Source organism: Vanessa cardui, chromosome 17, assembly GCF_905220365.1.
Source record: "Vanessa cardui chromosome 17, ilVanCard2.1, whole genome shotgun sequence".
In the NCBI taxonomy this organism is placed as follows: domain Eukaryota; kingdom Metazoa; phylum Arthropoda; class Insecta; order Lepidoptera; family Nymphalidae; genus Vanessa; species Vanessa cardui.
The window spans coordinates 4,867,724-4,886,848 of record NC_061139.1 but is presented as its reverse complement, the minus strand read 5'-3'; the positions used below and the strand labels follow the sequence as shown (position 1 = coordinate 4,886,848).

The 19,125-nt window shown below is 39.0% G+C and overlaps 2 protein-coding genes across 2 annotated transcripts; both read left to right on the top strand.

Annotated features, from left to right (window-relative positions):
* The first annotated feature begins 12,302 nt into the window (after window positions 1-12,302).
* LOC124537037 lies at window positions 12,303-14,116 on the top strand. Its single transcript, XM_047113746.1, has 2 exons — window positions 12,303-14,068; window positions 14,113-14,116. The coding sequence occupies exons 1-2, from the start codon at window positions 12,303-12,305 to the stop codon at window positions 14,114-14,116; spliced, it is 1,770 nt and encodes a 589-aa protein (XP_046969702.1).
* Window positions 13,980-18,597, top strand: LOC124537036. Its single transcript, XM_047113745.1, has 2 exons — window positions 13,980-14,761; window positions 18,550-18,597. The coding sequence occupies exons 1-2, from the start codon at window positions 14,189-14,191 to the stop codon at window positions 18,595-18,597; spliced, it is 621 nt and encodes a 206-aa protein (XP_046969701.1). The 5' UTR covers window positions 13,980-14,188.
* The last annotated feature ends 528 nt before the right edge of the window (window positions 18,598-19,125 follow it).

Below are 19,125 nucleotides of genomic sequence, written 5' to 3'. Positions count from 1 at the left end.
TAATTGCTTCAGTTTAAGTTATTAACCATAATGCCGTAGATTATAAAAGCGCCTATAATACATTAGGGTTTATGCACAGAATAATTGTATGTTATAATAAAATTTAATTTGATTTTTTTTTAGAATCTAAATCAAAATCAAAATAAATTTTATTCAAGTAAGCTTTTGCAAGCACTTTTGTATAAAGCTACATTATATATTACTATTATATAATGTAGCTTCACTTAATTGTTAAATGTTATGTTATTCTATCATGTTTATAATAATCAATCGAATGAAAGGTTGAAGCGAAAGGTTGAAATAATTTGTAAACAAAAATTAATGAATAAAATTTGAACAAAGAATGTTTTGATCGAACTGGGACTACGGTCTCTCAACATTTACCAGCAAAGATCGAACACACGATCACAGCCACTAAAGTGCAAAATACTATACAAACCAGCCGTTTTAGAATATAATTTATAACTCGAATATTAATTACAATTGTGAATATATGATCTATTATGCAATAAGCACATTGTTTGGTCATTAGTATAACTTACGATCTGTGTAAACATAAGTTAATGATAAGCAAACAAGACATCAGAATGACCTAATAAACGATACGATATAACTATAGTAGTATATTTTATATATCACTACTGCTGTATAAGATATAAACTTAAAAACGTATTATTGATTTCTAGGTAGGATATAAATCAATGTTATTGTAGGTACTTTATTAAAATGCTCCTTTAATTAATTTAGTGGAAAAGAGTAACTTCTGAGTTGTTGCTGCGTATTTACTGTAGATACTATTTTCCCAACCGGTGGTTGCTTTACATTTAATTCTAAACTATAATATGACGGTTTTAATGTGTTTTACTGGCTTAAAGAATATCTTTATTTTAATGGAAATGTTGGAAGGGTTTGTGAGATTGAACTTGGACATTTAAGGTTCATACATTTTAAAATGAAAAAATAAAGTACACTCGATGCAGCCTGCCTTTTGCTGTAGGTTTTGTATATCTATAAGTTAAAGAAGCAGAGTAATACTGACACTTGCTTGTGTGTCAGTATGAAACTGTGCATAATAATTTACCGAGGATGAATCCAAGAGACATATAAAAATAAATTAATCATTAATTTTAATGAATAGCTAACGAAAATCTCATAGGGCGTTTGCTGTTTATAAATGGATTTTAGAAGTATATAAATTAAGCAAGTAAAGTCTCCTTTACTCTCTATTACTTACTTATGAATAAGCCTTGGTGTTACATCCACCATTACTGATCCTGTGCAGGTTATATACACAAATTATACCTGAAAAACTCTACAAAGCTTTCTTTCTTCACAGCCTAGCACAGTGTATTATACAAATAAAGTTAATTAAAACTGAATGGAATGAATTGAACTCACGAACAACGCTTAAGATTCGCCTTCGATCAACTTAGTGTTTTCGCCCGTTATCGAAATATTGTAAGATATTAGTTTTACACAAAAAAAATTTTGGTCGATAGTGCATTATTTAAGTATAAAGTAAATACTATTTTGCTATTTGCCAAAGGATTTAAAAATAATACATTTATTTGTGAATACCAACAATGAAATGTTGTTGTAACATACATTATTTTTATAGTGATTTCCAAACGTAAGGGTCGTTGATATTGGTCACAGAATTAATCTTAAAATAATAATCGTATGGCGTTAATTGCAGATATGGCATTACAACAATATCACAAATTACAGTCAGCGACGGCGGCAGAATTCACGCGGCGACGGCATGCCTCGCACGCCGATGACTGTTTGGTATTCAAGATATGCGGCCCGATCGGGGAATACCTAGGATACCTGATGTGTTTACTACAAAATGTACTTTTTAATTATTATGTATTATAATCGATTCGATTCTCTTATCTATAAAAAAAGTTATAAATTTTTAGTTTATTATTCAATTTATAACAAAAGGAAAAGATAATATGTTTAAAGTAAGTGAATACTATTATTTTTGAGCGGAATTTTCAGGCTTTTATAATGTTTTAAAACGACTCTACGTTAGCGACGGGCGGCAGGTTAACGTGTCGTTTCAGTAAATATTATATATACCCAATACTTGAGTATAATAAAATAAAGAAAGATCTAGAACATATGTAAAGTAATATAAAATTGTAAAAGGTTTTTCTTCATAAAAGTTTTCTATAAATTATAGAAACAAAGTAGTTTTGCTTTAAGGTCTTTAGAACTCTATTGATGAATTTCTATTCTTACATTTACATAACTATCTCAAGTGACAGTGGAGCTATGTATACTTCCTAATAATTATTGACTATTTTATTATCCTAAATGTGACCCCTGTGACAAGTCTTATTCTGAAAAAAAAAATCTTCTTTTTTTAAACCTTGTAATGTTTCGTAATGTATATACTAAAATGTAAAAAGTATATTTTAGATTAGTTTGAAGAGGACGCCGCGAGCTAAAATTAAATATTTAAAGAGAAGCAAGGTTTAAGTGCACTCTGCTGGCAAAGCAACGTGGATAAGTACGCGTGAAACTTAACCCATTCTTAGTTGAACCAGAATTTAGGAAATCTTGCTTCGAAGAACTTGAAAGACTAGCTTAATTCCACTTTCGAAACGTTTGGTAAACTGATACTACATGTTCTAAACTCAGTGACTTGCTGGAGACAGCGGCGAGTTTAACGGTTCATATGTTTTTCAAATTTCAATATAGCATCGACTCGTTCTAGAAAAAAGAACAAATAAGAAACTGAGAAGTTACTCTTTTTCGACATTAAAAATACACAGTCCTGTTAGTTTAATATAATTATATATATATATATATATATATATAGTGTAGCTACACGCTTGCTTTATCTACTAGCGGCCCGCCCCGACTTCACACGGGTGCAATTATGATACTAAATATACCTACTACATTTTTTTTTAATTTACGACACATTATAAATTTTAAAATTGTCAGCGTTTCTTTATTATATTGTCCATGTACAATGTACAACAACCTTTCTCTCGAATCATTCTATCTATTGAAAAAACCGCATCAAAATCCGTTGCGTAATTTCAAAGATCTATGCATACATAGGATTAGACAGAATAAGTAAGCGACTTTGTTTTTTATACGATGTGAAGATATAGCCTCGTATTTAATAATAGCCCTTATAATATTCTTTACCAATGTATTTCTTATATATGATTTGACTTTATGAAAAGGCAAATTTAAAAACTAATTTTAATTCTAATATGTGAGGATGTCACATCGTAATAAACATCTATGTATAGATGAAAGTTTCATATGCGATACGTACTTAATCTGTGTTATGCTCGTATCACAATATATTATTTAATTTTGAATACTATTAAAAATTAAAGTAACCCTTACTAAATTTAAATAAAACAAACATTCAAACTCGTAAATATTTGAAGCAGTCCAATATATGAGTAAGACTGAAAATATTTAGAAGATCTATCCTTTATCCTTTAAGAGCAAAAAAGTCTAAGCTTTCTAAAGCTATGCAAATGTACAAAGGTCTTGAGGGTCGAGACGCTAGGGGAGGGGTGGCGGGGAGTGGACAAGGGGCAATGCGAACAAAATGCCATCGCTTTGTAGCCCACGTTAATCCTTTAATAGCAATCGGGCGGTGCACGCTAATAGTATCCTCGGTTGTGGATAGACTCGCCCTCTGTCCTTTGTCTTTTATAATCAGATCGTTAAGCTATTCAAGAAATGTTGCCTGCATTCGTATTAGACCTGTGTGCTACGAGATAACTGTATTGGCTGCATGTATCGAGATCTGTTTTATTTTTATGATAGCTGAATCTTTAATACGAATGTTTAAGTTTGTTTATTCTTTTCTATAATATAAATAGTTTAATGAGAGTACAAATTTTAGTTGAAGTACTAATTTCGTTCGTTAAGTAATTTAAAATTTTTGCATAAATTTATTTAAAATTTAAATGGTATCAAATAATAAAGAAATAACCAAATAAAAAAGTATTTTATATTCGAATTCGAAATGACAGAGGTTATACTGAGGTTTAATCTGCTGAGCTCTTTAATTGTTTTAAAAACTGAATTTTAGTAATATTCTAAATTCAAATTAAAAAAGAGATATTATTGTAGCCTAACTTACTCCTTATTGCATTAGCACCAGCAAAAGTCCCGTCAAAGTCGATCTAGCCGCTCAGAGATTAGCCGGAACAAGCAGACAGACAAAAATTGTAAAAAATAATAATTTGGTATATGTACCGTGTATACATCTATCCATTTAGTAAAAAGAGGTTATTTCTATATTATAAACGGTATTTCTATATTATAACGGTACACTAATTTTGTACATATTTTTTCATAAGAACAATTAAGAAGCGGAATGTAGGTTTGTTATTTCTATCTTCAGTAACTAAAGTCAGAGTATTCCCCGAGCTTGTTTCCAGGCCCACCGCGCACTACGTCATGCTGAACACATATCTCATAGACACTCCAGTATTTATCATTTCTTTGTCCACCCCAGAGATTTATTGAGTCAAGGCCCTTCGAGGCGATACTATAACTCAACGACCGTTTTATTTATGACTTATGTGATTTTGTTATCTTACGTGCAAAATTGGTGTCGACTGTTTTGATTGTTATGTAACTAAATGTACAATACTAGCCGCTCGTCTGGTTTTGTATGGGAATCATTGATATTTAAAATAGTCGGTTATCAAAAGAATAAAAACAGTTATTTATTAAGGAATTATTAATATTTCTATTTACAACTCCTTTTGAGTTTATCACTTGTTTCAGAAGTAGGTATGAAAAAAGACATTATTAATATTATATTCCGAATTGAAGGATGAGTAAGCTAGCGTAACAACAAACACAAGAGACATAACATCTTAATTCTCAATTAATTCTCAAAATTGGTGGTGCATTGGAGATGTTAGCAATGTTAGTTAATAATTCTTACAGAGTCATTGTCTATAGGAGGCGTTGACCACTTAGTAAGATACTATTAGAGGGTCCATGTTATGAAGTGTTTGTTACACGAGTTATTCGCTGAAGATCCTCGTGGTTTATGACAGTGAAAGGATTGAAAATGTACTGGTGCCTGTGCAAGCAATACACGTCTGTACTTTAAAATGTAAATAGCAAAGTCATCCTTGAGAATGGACACCATGACCGGAATAGCTCATTATCACTCACTATCATTAACAATTTTTTAATCATTAAAAATGTAAAATTTGTGATAGCTCATTTACATTTTTTTTAATATTGTGCGATATGAAATTGAACATAAAGTATAAAATATCTTTTCAATAATGGTAAATTAAAGAATAACGAAAGTTTTAAATACAATTAGTTCATTATTCTTACATAAACATCTAGCAAAATCTCTATTAATTAACGCTATTAAGGAGTTTCGGTTGTAATTTAATACTTTGTTTAGATTCGTATCTGATTAATTAGTAAGGATAATATGGAAGCCTCTTCGAGTTTGTCTAATAAAGAAACTTTCAGAGAGTCTTTTTGAAACTTTGCCTCTTTGATGAGCGTTGCGCGGGATTAGAAAAGTCCTCCTCAAATATGTTTTCTCGCTGTTCAACAACTTAATTCTTAGCAAGTCGCTTTCCTTTCAACATTTTCCTAATTATGTTTTTCGAACGTTATTGAATTTTACTTTGAATTATTGACAAACATTGATTTATTTATAAATAAATACGTATCTAAGATTTTCGTAAATATAACGACTTGGTTTAAATATAATTCCAAAACATTTTTTGTTGTAATTAATGAGTTTACCATTTTTGTTAAATTCAGTAAATATTTAAATTGTAGATGATAAAAAATGGAATTAATACCTATTGACTACTATCTTACCTGGATACATTACATACATACATAATTGTATTTAACTAATATGATTTTATTTTTTAAATGTTGAAAAAGAGTAACTACTGAGTTTCTTGCCGGTTCTTCTCGGTAGAATCTACTTTCCACACCGGTGGTAGCTTCACTTAATTGTTAAATGTCGATTTAATAGTGCTTGTAAAAGCCCACTTGAATAAAGTTTATTTTGATTTGATTTAAGAATATGCATTGTTAGATGACCTAAAGAACTATTAAATATCAGTTTTGATATATACAAACAAAATATCAAAATCATATGATTGAGAATGAACCAATTTTGGCAAAACAACTACAGTCCAATATTTCAATGATTCAGTTAAAATAATAATATTAATACAATACAGATATTGCTTCTTTATCAAGTCAATTAATTTTTCTTTATTCCAACATCATTAAATACATCTCAAATAATACTTTTAGCGCAGTTTTTTTTCTTAAAAAACCGGTTTTAGAATATTCCGTAACTGTAGGCTGTAAATCATAGACACCCCTATCGAGCTGCTGGCCGCGAGGGATGAACTTATCCCGTCTTAATATACTGCGAGAAAAAGTAACCTGATCCCGCCGGACAAGGAAATACACTTATAAGGAAACTCCATGTACCTATATTTGGCCTGACTTGAATAAAATAAAAATGGATTCAAGGGGTAATCGTCCTTTACTATATAGTTTTAAGATTTAATATATATTTTACATACATTTTCACATTGGACTTATTTTTTGTATGCTGTATATTTCATGAGATATAGGTATAGCTTATTAGCGTATTCGAAGTGAAAAGTCCGCCCAGGCGCTTTCCAAGCAAACGCTGCCAAAACTATAAACGATACAACAGAACTTGTAAATAGCAATCCATTGTAAATGTTCATGTAGTAACTACCTTTCGAGCTGTAAAACTTCATATCGATTTGTAGATTATAAGTTAATTGTGAAATACCACACTTAATTAATTCATCTTATAATTATTATACATATATTTATTAGTGTTGTTTTCCATATTACTAAACTAAAATGTAACCTATATAAATACCTATAAATAACCCATATATAGGTATATAACCTATATATGGGTTATTTATAGGTATTTATGTACATATAACCCGTATTGGTAGGTGGCTTTGTAAGAAAGGAGGAGCACTTTCCATCAGCAGGAATTATGGCATTACGTAATTTTCAGGACTCTGAATTTGACTCTAGGACTGACCTAGAGTCCTATAAGTACCATACTGATTAGAACTATGAAAAATAAAAAAAAAAGCAATAAAAAATGAAAAGGGTGATAACAGGCATTTGTAAGTAAATTACTTCGATTTCTGTAATAATTTATATTTTTATACATTATATTATATATTTTCATACATCCAACCAATTTGTATACAGTAAACAATACAATCGTGGCTTGTAAGAAAAACTACCCACAATCCTTTACCGCGTCAGAGGTCGCAGGCGGCTCGCGGCCTCTCTACAATAAATCAAGCCTCTAGGAAATTGCCGACGGCGGGAGGGAAGGAGGCTTGGGGAGGGATTTAATTAAATCTTGCATCGAACTCCTGAGGCCGCCTAACGAACGACCATTGTATTTAAATAATGCGTGTGTCGACTTTTTGTGTCTGTAAGAATCGCTTGATTTGATTTAGAAAGGTCCCTTTAAAAAGGTATTTTTGACACCAGCGGGATATTTATATTATTTATGTACTTTTATTTGTTTGTTATTTATAAAGGTACATAAATTAATTTGCAGGAAATCTTTTGAACATACAAATATGTTGTATATGAATGTGTTTATTAATAATTCTATAGCAAATATCTCTACTTATTATACGTATCTTGTAAGTTAACTTTAATCAGAAGTAAAACTTTCTTATAAATCAATTTGAAGTCGAAGGAGAGATCAGCAGATGTATAAATAAAATTATAATTAAAGCACACACTGACTTGGACACATACCACTGAAATATTATACTATATACCTATATAATATTATACCACACTCATGATGTAAACGATTATAAAAGGCTTTTTTATTTAATAGGTAGGTAGTTTTTATAGTAAAATGATGCAAAAGATGATATTTAGCTACCACCATCCACATACGGCGCTGTAATTATTATGATTTATACCTTTATACCATAAACCTTTAGAACTTAGATGTAATGTCCCCCGTACCTGCAATTACACTGGATCACTCACCCTTCTAAGCACCAGATAGCAATACTAAGTATGTAGATTCTGTTTTTTGACGGCACAATATCTCATGAGTGGGTGGTACATGCTTACATTAATACTCTATGTCGATATTTATTCTTTAAAACTTATAATCTAAGTGTCTATTCAACAACTCTGTTGGCTATTTTTTAATTTTAATTTAAGTGTTAGCAAATTATTAAGGCAATCCTTTAAAACGATAATACAACAAAGGATCACGATTGAAACTGTATACAAATCTCTACGTTAGTTGTAACCAATAGGTATATGAGGAATAAGATGTTTAAATACGTGTAGTAAAGGGAACACAATAAATGAATTCTATGTTTATTATATTGTATTTCGTTCAGAAAGAACATACACAGATTAAAAATATTATTTTGAGAGTCTTTTGACTTGACCTTATATTTATTGTATTTATAGATATTATTAACTTATTATTTACTTACTGTATAATTATACGACTTCATTACGATTTACTTATTGTCTTTATATCAAATAATCATTAAAAAGATAATAATATTTTAGTAGAGATGACCATACACTCATATTTAAGTACTATAAAAAACTATAGAATTACTTTACTCGGTAGTACTTTGTGCTGTTTAGGTGGGTACCATCCACACTGAATACAAATTAATACTCAATTAAAGAGTCAGCTCTACTACAGGCACAAGAGACGTATCTTCTTAATACCCCAGCTTGATGGCATTCACTGACCGAAAGGCCACATAAACAATTGCACCTCAGCCGACCTGTAACATGAAAAAAGAAAAAAAAAATGTATATCTTTAAATTCGAAATTTTCCAACTCGAAAACGAAATTGTTTTAAATTTTAGATAAATAAATAGGTATGATTCATCGTGTTTTGCTGTACGTAGCGTCAAATTATATGAGCAGAAGGGTTCTACGAACGACTGTACTTAGTACTAACTCTCCTCAATTGCTTATATTTCATTTGGGGGCGTTAAATAAGGCTTTATTACGTAAATAATAACCCCAAAATATTCTCTCTAATTAATATAAGGGCTGTAAACGGGCTTTCGGAATAGCTTGTTAGCGCGTGTTTGCGTTTAAGCCTTTGCTTAATAATTTTTCATTCATCTTTAATATTTTATGACGTTTTGAAGCATAATTTTCACCTTTCAGCTTTTATAATTTTATTTGAAAAAGGAACTTACCCGATATTTTACTGGTCGTTGGGTATTTAATTCAAAATATTTGATTAAAATGTCTTTACTTGGCTAATAATAATAAATATATTTTTTGCACCCACAAAATAAAAAGAAAAACAATATTGACAAAGAAAATCATATTGTCTGGTTGGTGCTTTATCTCAAGTTACAGACGTAACCATTTTTAATGAAATCTTTGCTTATTGTTAAATTTAAAAAAATAATCTTAAAGTAATGGTCAATGACAGGCCAGCAATAAAATTAGTACATATTCGTTTTGAATTATTGCGTTACAATAGGCACAAGGGACATAACATCTTAGTTTTCAAGGTTAGGTTAGGTTATGTTAGTAGGTATTTCTTTAAGGACTAAGTAAGCGCTAGTGTCTATTTGAAGTACCTACAAGAAACACAATAGAATTGTTTCTCTACATAATACGTCATAGATTCGTGTACGTCATTCTCTGGAAGTATTACGTTGAGTTTATAGAGTATAATGTACCTTTATACAATAAACAGTGGAGTAACAAATCGATTCATGCTTACATTATGTATGGCAAGATCGTCGGTGCATTTGGTAAAGGAACAGATTTACATACGTTTGAAGAGTCCCGGAGCTGACCGGTATTCATTATTCAGGAGGGACTGGAGGTGGATGTAGGTACTCTCATCATCGTTTAAAAAAATACATTAATAATATATGGAATTTAACGGATATTTTCTGTTTCTACGAATGTTTATATAAATCATGTATAGGTCTATTTAACAAACAAATGAATGATATTTTTTTAATAACTTTTTGTGTGTCTGTGTGCTAAATAGCAATGCCAGTCAGTTGATGATTAAACGTAAAAAATGCAGATTTACACGACAATATAGGTATATACTTAATTTTATATTTTTTTTTAATATTGCTTTTACTATAACATATTATAGAATTACGTATTAACTCACGGCCTAGAAGCGCTTGAATAATGTGTTGAGAGTTTACTAACCATTGTTTGACAAAGTATTCGATCATTATACAATGCTACTTAACTCTCGAAGAATATATACTTAGTTTAAGCTATAGGTTGAACGGTATAGAAGTGCTGTGCCTCGCCATCTAGCGGCCGATTACCTCAAAGAAGATAGAACCATCTCCTCCTTCAAAAATGAATCATCTAACGATGTTAAAGTTTATTAATTTCGAAAACTAAGTGATTTTTTTACAGAATCGCACAACTTTCAGAATCTTGAATCTCGCCGTAGAGCACGACTGTCTTGTGTCAGAAAATTATGATTAATACTTTGACTTTAATTACATTAAGTTACATATATATTAAGTTTTCCACAATGCTCTACCACCAAGTATAACGTACCACCCGCTCATCACAATAACGGATATTATTAGTTTCGTTTTATTCCGATGTGATAAGTACAGACAAAGGGGACATAACATCTTAATTCTAAAAGATAGTTGCGCATTCATTTAAATGGTTAATCAATCAATCGTTAATCAATATCTATGGATATGTGAGCGGGTGGCAATGTAACCAGTCTACCAAACTATTAAATAAAACAAAACGAATCGATTAGCTCGAAAGAAGAGAGAAAATCCGCGGACAGAAGTCGGTAAGTTATATAAATACGTAGGTCGTAGTCCCGTGAGACCATGTCCTCTGTTGAATGTTTAATGTGCACTCGAATCACAATAAGACGACGACTTTCAAAGGATATCCATTTGAACATAATGTGAATAGCAAATAAGTATATGATGTGTTGGATACATTATATATGAGATTGTACGCGTTAATGGGGTACCTAGTCTTTTCTTTCTAAGTCTTGCTTTTCTCCTTGAATTGATCCAGTACATTGAATACATTTGAACCAAAGTTTGCTGGCTTAAAACTAGACAATCATCCCTGTAATTTATAGTATATCCCTAATTTACTAGTGAGTCTTTCACGAAACTTCACGTTTATTCAACATTTTTTACGCAAACAGGATTTTTGACAGGACTTAGGAGGTTTTGTTTTGGTTTCATTTAATTGTAAACTCATGACGTCTGTTCATTTTTTTTAGTTTCAATAGTAACCATGATTCAATCACTTATCGTTCTATTATCTCGGGGACACTTTGCCCTTTCTAGCATTCTAAAATAAGTAGATTTTTCTACTTTCTACTTCTTTCTACAGTGCTACTAATAATTCTGATACTAATTTATTAAATGACAAAGATATGCCAATTATCTTTTAATAATAGGAAAGAAATGCCTTCGACAGTCTCATCAACACTGAATTTTGGAAAGCTTTACTTCAGAATTTTTGATATATCTAGAAGCCCCGTTTCAGCTGGTAGCTTATTTCTAAATATTTGGTCTATCTAGGGGACCCTAGCCGATTGGAAGCCCCTAGGCAGTTGCCTACACAGCCCAATGGTTGTTCTGATTCAGACTATACATGTATATATAACCCGCATCTGTTACTCTAACAATATTGTTGAATTTTAAATGGTAGAAAGTGTTATTTCCATAATAACCATTTACATCATTAAAAACATGCATATATTTACTTGGTAGCACGGCTTTATGCTAGCCCATCTGGGGAATCCCACGCACTCATCGGGTATTCTGCCACCAAACAGCCCCATATAACACGAGAGTCATAACATCTTAGTTCACAAGGTTGGTGACGCATTGGCAATGTAAGAAATTGTTATTATTTCTAACATTACCAATGTGTATACTGTATAGGTATTGATGACCAGGATTCAACGTTCGGACGTCTTAGACGGAGGTTGTGTTGAATATTGCGATTAAATATTACGACTTGAGGAATTTAAACGACATCTGGCTTGAAAACTGGTTTTCGTTATCTCTGACGTCACATCTCGACTATTTGCTTTGTTTATCGGACACTTGTTTTGCTTACGGATTGGTTTTGTTGTTGTTAAGTGGTCTTTTTAGATCATATTTATTGTTACAGATTTATGCATTTATATTGATATAAATACATATATTGTTTGTTTCGTTGTTTTTTATGTTGTTTGTTCTTGGCGATGGAAGTCGATACTGAATTATCGTCCGATGCCCTAATTCGCCGAAAAAGGCCTTATGAGGGCCTCGTTATTTTTAACTCCGATTCCGATACGGAGACGGAGATGAGGATGGCTGCAAAAAGCAAGCCTGCTATTCGCGGCAAAACTACTAAAGGTCGTGGAAGTGGTCTTGCTCGGGCTAAGGCTGAGCTGAAGGCCAAGGCCAATGAGGCTAGAGAGGAGGCCTTCGAACGATCGCTTCGTAGTCGAGCGTTTCGAAAGGAACCTCCTCAGGCTGTTTTGGACTCCGAGGAATCTTCTTCCTCGGATGTCCACACCAAGGATCCCACAAAAATGGGCGCCGAGGAACTTCGCGCACAGGCTGGACGAAGCGCAGCCCTCATTTTGGAGGTGGCACAAAAGTCCTCCAATTTAAAAGGAGGATTTGGCAAAAAGCTGAGGGAGTCGGCGGCTGCACTACAGGCCATTGTAGATGCCTTAGCGTCTCGGACGGAAGCCGAGGAGACTCGAAAGCTCCGCGCTGATAACGGACGCCTGCGCAAAGAGGTAGACAGTCTCAAGGCCGAGGTGAAGGCTCACCGTCGCGATTTTGCGGAGATGCGGTCCAAGGTCGCTGTGGTCAATGAGGCATCCACCAGCTCTGCACACGATGCTCGGGCGGTGGATAATATAAAAGCCTCAATTATATCGTCGATAGGCGTTATGATCAACGCCCGATTTGCCGAATTGGAGGAACGCCTTCCTCCGGCTAAAATACAGCGCCCACCATTAGCTGCTGATAAGAGGCGGGAATCAGCACAGCAAATTGCTGTGTCCCGAGCGCAGGCAGTCAATTCGGCTCCACCGTTGACTTCTGCACCCCTACCTAAGCGGGTTCCATCAGCTGCCCCACCGGCACCTGTTGCTGGCTGTTCAAGCGCCTCGCTCGTGTCGGAGACAATTCCGCCTCAGGTGGTCCAGGAAATGTCCTGGTCCACTGTAGTAAAAAAGGGGAAGAAGGGGAAACAGGCTCACATTCCGGCTGGAACGAATGCCACGGTGGCGAACACGGTGCTTAAGACACCTCAAGCGGCCAAGCCTAAGCTGACTGCTCCTCGCACAGCTGCAGTAGTGGTTACGCTGCAGCCAGAAGCGGAGCAGAAAGGTGTCACATATGCTCAGATCTTGGAGCGCGCTGAGCAAGGCATTAAACTGCAAGATCTCGGCATCAATGGAGGGTTAAAAGTCCGACGCTCCGCGACGGGAGCCAGGGTGCTGGAGCTGCCGAGAGCACAGTCGGACCAGGCCGAAAAACTAGCCGATAAGCTCCGCACAGTGTTGGATGGGGTGGCCAGCGTCGTTCATCCCGTAAAAAAAGTGGACATTAAGGTGACGGGGCTAGATGACTCCGTCACCAAAGATAAGATTATCGCCGCAGTCGCCCGCGAGGGGAATTGTGCCCCTGAAGACCTAAGATGTGGAGAGATTGCACGTGGGCCCGGTTACATGGGTATGGTCCGCGTGGCATGTCCAATAGCTGCGGCAAAGAAACTGTCTGACGCCGGTCGTCTCTTGGTTGGATGGAGCTCGGCCAGGGTATGCGTGCTAGAGCAGCGCCCTTTGCGCTGCTACAAGTGCATGGGCCTTGGCCATACTAGGATACTATGCCCATTCAATGCGGATCGAGGGAACCTTTGCTTCCGGTGCGGCGTTGAAGGTCATAAATCGGCTGAATGCACCGGGAAGCTGCGCTGCGCGGTGTGCGCAGAAGCCGGAAAGCCCTCCGGGCACGTGATGGGGTCGAAAGAATGTAACCCCCCCATCACGAAAGGTAAGGTGGTCCTCGCTACCCAGACCACCAACAACGTCGGACGGCGCCAGGCCGAGGAGGAAGCTGCAATGTCAACATGAGTGCCGACTTCAGCTTCCTTCAGACTAATCTCAACCACTGCGCCGGGGCTCAGGATCTACTGCTGCAGTCCATGGCGGAGTGGGGGATTGACCTGGCTGTGGCCTGCGAGCCCTATTACGTTCCTCCCTTAACTCATTGGGTAGGGGACGTGGACGGCACTGTGGCGGTCCTCGCGAGGAGTGGAACGGGGCCCCCCCTCTCACTCATCGAGAGGGGCTCGGGCTACGTAGTGGTGGGGTGGGGGAAGTACGCCATCGTCGGTACGTACTTCTCCCCTAACCGCAGCCTGGCTGAGTTCGAGACATATCTCGGCTTTGTCAGAGCTGCGGTGGCCAGGCAGTCGCCGAAACCGACACTGGTTCTCGGTGACTTAAACGCGAAGTCGCGTGCCTGGGGCAACCCCGCTACGAATCCGCGAGGGAGGGCCGTTCAAGTGTGGGCCCTGCTCTCCAACCTGTCCCTTCTCAACAGGGGGCAGGTTCACACCTGCGTTCGCCAACAGGGGGGTTCCGTGGTGGACGTATCGTTCGCCACCCCTGTGGTGGCTCGCATAGTGCGGAACTGGAGAGTAGAGGAGGAGGTGGAGACTCTATCGGATCACCGCTACATCCGATTCGAGATCTCCACCTCTCGCAGGCCGGCGGAAGCCCAGAGGGTGCCGACCACGCTGCCGAGATGGTCTCTCGGCCAGGTCGATCGAGAGCTGGTCAAGGAGGCCACCATCGTGCAGCGGTGGGGTTCCGCAGGGAGGAGGGAGGGCGCAAACGCAGAGGAGCTGGCGGGCCGCATGCGCAGTTCACTCAAGAAGATCTGTGATGCGGCCATGCCTCGGACCCGGCGCAGAGTAAAGTGCCGGCAGGTCTATTGGTGGTCGCCCGAAATCGCCGACCTTCGGGCGACGTGCTGCCGGGCGCGGAGGGCCTATGTCCGCTGTCGAAGGCGCAACGGCCTCGACACGGATCTGGAGGGACAGTTGCTAGACATTTATCGCCAGCTGAAAAAAGATCTGCAGCTGGCGATAAGGAAGGCTAAAGAGGAGGCCAGGGAGGAGCTTCTGGCGGGTCTCAATCGAGACCCGTGGGGGCGTCCATACCGCGGTGTGCGCGGGAAGTTCCGCACCCAAGGCGCCCCTCTCACCGAGACGCTGCCGCCGGAACTCCTTCTGCGCCTGGTCGGGGAACTCTTTCCCCACCCAGGCGAGCATGTCCCTCCACAGATGGCCCCCAGCTCCGTGACCGAAGACGCAGTGGCTTTACCATTGATCACGGAGCGGGAAATGGAGATGGCCCTCGGTCGCTTGAAGGCCAAGAAGACGGCGCCGGGTCCGGACGGGGTTCCTGGGCGTGTTCTATGCGACGCCCTGGAATACCTAGGTGCAAGGCTTCGGGAGCTGTTCGACGAGTGTCTGTGCAGTGGGCAGTTTCCGAAGCCTTGGAAAGAAGGGAAATTGGTCCTGTTGCCGAAGGAAGGTCGGCCGTTAGATTCCCCTTCGGCATACAGGCCAATCGTGCTGCTGAACGAGACTGGAAAACTCTTCGAGAAGATCCTCGCAGCCCGTCTCGTTCAGCACCTCGAGGAGGTCGGTCCGGGTCTCTCGCAGGCTCAGTACGGGTTCAGGGCAGGCCGGTCGACGGTCGACGCCTTGGACGCCCTGAAGACTCGGACGACGGAAGCGGTGGCCCAGGGGCAAGTCGTCTTGGCGGTTTCGCTCGACGTGGCTAACGCCTTCAACAGTCTCCCCTTTGAGACTATACGGGAGGCACTTCGATATCATGAGGTGCCGTCCTATCTCAGGAGGCTGTTGGAGGCGTACCTCCAGGACAGGGAGATCCTCTGGGCGGGGGTCGATGGGAGGCTCATCCGGCATCGAGTGAGCTGCGGCGTTCCACAGGGGTCGGTTCTAGGCCCAATTCTGTGGAATGTCGGTTTCGACTGGCTCCTGCGGGCTCCCGTCCTTCCCGGGATGGGGGTGTTGTGTTACGCTGACGACACCCTCGTCACGGCGATTGGGCGGGACTTCCGGGAGGCGGCTCGCCTCGCCGAAGTCGGAACGGCTCTCACCGTGGACCGCATGGAAATGCTGGGCTTGAGGGTCTCCATATCCAAAACGGAGGCCCTCCTCTTCCACGGTCCACGGAAAGGACCCCCACGGGGTGCGAATATCACCGTCCACGGGACGGTGATCAAGGTGCAGGCCCAGATGAAGTATCTGGGCCTGATCCTGGACGGTCGATGGAGCTTCGGGCAGCATTTTATCCATCTCGGCCCGAGGCTCATCAACGCCGCCGCCGCTCTTGGTCGCCTCCTTCCAAATGTGGGGGGGCCGGGGTCACTATGCCGGCGTCTCTATTCCGGCGTAGTGAGGTCGATGGCGCTGTACGGTGCCCCGATCTGGATAGATGCCCTCACCACTAAAAATCGGGCCCTGCTGCGCAAGCCGCAGAGGGTCATAGCGGTGAGAGGCATCAGAGGTTACCGTACGGTGTCGTGGACTGCGGCGACACTTCTCGCGGGCGATCCGCCCTGGGAGCTCCAGGCTGAGGTGCTCGCGGAAGTGTACCGGTTCCGGGTCGAGGCGAGGGACCGCGGCGAACGTCCAGGGTCGGCGGAGATCGGGCGGATTAGGGCTCTAGCCCAGCAAGCCCTGATCGTCCGATGGCAGGAAGATCTGGGGTCACCCACGGCGGGCCTAGCGACAGTGGAGGCGATCCGTCCCCACTTGAGTCGCTGGGTCGAGAGGAAGCACGGCACACTGTCGTACAGAATGACGCAGGTACTTACTGGACACGGATGCTTCGGTAAGTACCTGCACGGGATAGCGCGGCGGGAGGAGACACCCTCCTGCCACGAGTGTGGTGCGCCAGTGGATACGGCGTACCACACCCTGTACGAGTGTGCTGCGTGGGGGCCCCAGAGGCACACCCTTGCGGCAACTATAGGCGGAGACCTTTCGCTGCCGAGCATCATCAACGCCATGCTCGGTAGCGAGATGTGCTGGTCGGAGATGCGCTCCTTCTGCGAAAGTGTCATGTCGCAGAAGGAAGCCGCGGAGCGGGAGCGGGAAGAGAGTGCCGCCGCTGACTCGCTCCGCAGAAGACGACCGGGGAGGAGGAAAAGGCGCTACGCGCACCTTCTCCCACCGCCTCAATAGGCGCCGCAGGGACTAGGGGGGTCCCAGTACCCCGGGAATCACCCCTAGGTGTAAGAGGCCCGCATAGGTGGGCCGACCGTCAGGGCGTCACGGTAGCATGCGTAAGCGATCCCGTGGCGTCCATCGAAAGACGCAGAGGGTACCGCTGGTTTTTTAGTGGGTAAACCCGGCGTACTTGGGCGCACTCGGCGTCCAGGGCTCCGGGGAGTCCCACACACCCCCCCACTTTCCATCAAGTGGGGGAAGCGCGTAATGCGTTTTTCCAGCGAGAAAAAAAAAAAAAAAAAAAAAAAAAAAAAAAAAAAAGGTATTGATGACCACTTAACATAAGTTAGAACATTTGCTGGTCCTATACATAACAAAAAAAAAGATTTCGTGCATAGGTATATCTAACATTCCGACTTACCTAAATAAAAGCCTGCAAATGACAAAGTACAGGTTTTCTTTTAAATATAAGGTTTTGCAATCAATTTTAACACTGAGCTTGATTGCAGCTTAGGTAAGTAAAGATTTGTGGCAGAATTGTATCCGATATAAATGACATCCGATAAAAATTGTATACGATATTTTCCGTTACCGTCGTCGTCACCAAGATGAATTGTAAACATAAATGAGTACATGACAATTCAGTGGTCAGACTATGGTCAAGGAAATTTTCCTGGGCACTGAGTTTTCATACTCTTAGATAGGATTTTTTCAAAGGCTTCAATAAAATTGTGATTGCAAATTCTTTAAAAATTAAAATTAGTAACATTCCTTTACTATTATTAGATATGTACATCAGTGACGAATGACTAGTAACATTATTTCGTGTATAACAATAATCGATGATGATAAAAAAGCGTGGAGGTTAACAAGTATTAATTGTTCATTTTCAGGCAGGATATTAGGTATATTTTGTATTTAACTAACATGACCTTGCATTTTAAATATTGAAAAGAAAAATACTGAGTTTCTTGCCGGTTCTTCTCGGAATCCAGTACCAGTAGTAGCTTTACATAATGTAGTTGTTAAATGACGATTCAAAATTGCTTGTAAAGGCGTACTTATTTGAATAAAGAATATTTTAATTTTAATAAGTGAGTACCTATTCTAAACAAAAAATTACTTCGTAGCTCGAGCTTCGGAGAAAAAATACATTGATAAAAGCTATTACGATTTTATAATCTAATAATGATTTTATTAATCGGTTATGTTTGTTGCAGTGGGTTCGATTCTCGTCCGGTATGAATATTTGTTCGCCTCCGGCGTAAGCTCATTTTGCTCGGAAATAGCAGCATTACAAATAACAATATTCTCAATTTAAAACTTGATTATAACATATTTGAAACGATAGTATTAATTATGTTATTTTAATATGAATTCCATCTCAATGAAATGTAATTGTTTGATTTATAAATATCTATATCAACTATTTATAGTAGGACTTTATTAATTATTTCAAAATTAAAAATAAATCCTATCATACGAACTGTAAACTAATTAGAAAAAAATAAAGAACTGTAACGGTCTAAAAGAAAAAGTAATTACCAATACGGCTACTACAAATTTTAATTATTATTTACTAAGCACAATTCTGTTCTGTATTTCGGTTTTTAGGGTACAATTAGGTAACTCAAATAGAAACAAACTGTAGGTAATCAGCCTAAAGTAAAAATACGATTAAACTAATTGGTCTCTATGCGTGAGTATCTTTTGGTGTTATTTCATAGCTTTTATTGTTGGTATGGATTTACCAAGCCTAAAAGCATATTTTATTGTACTTAGCCAAAGAAGTGATT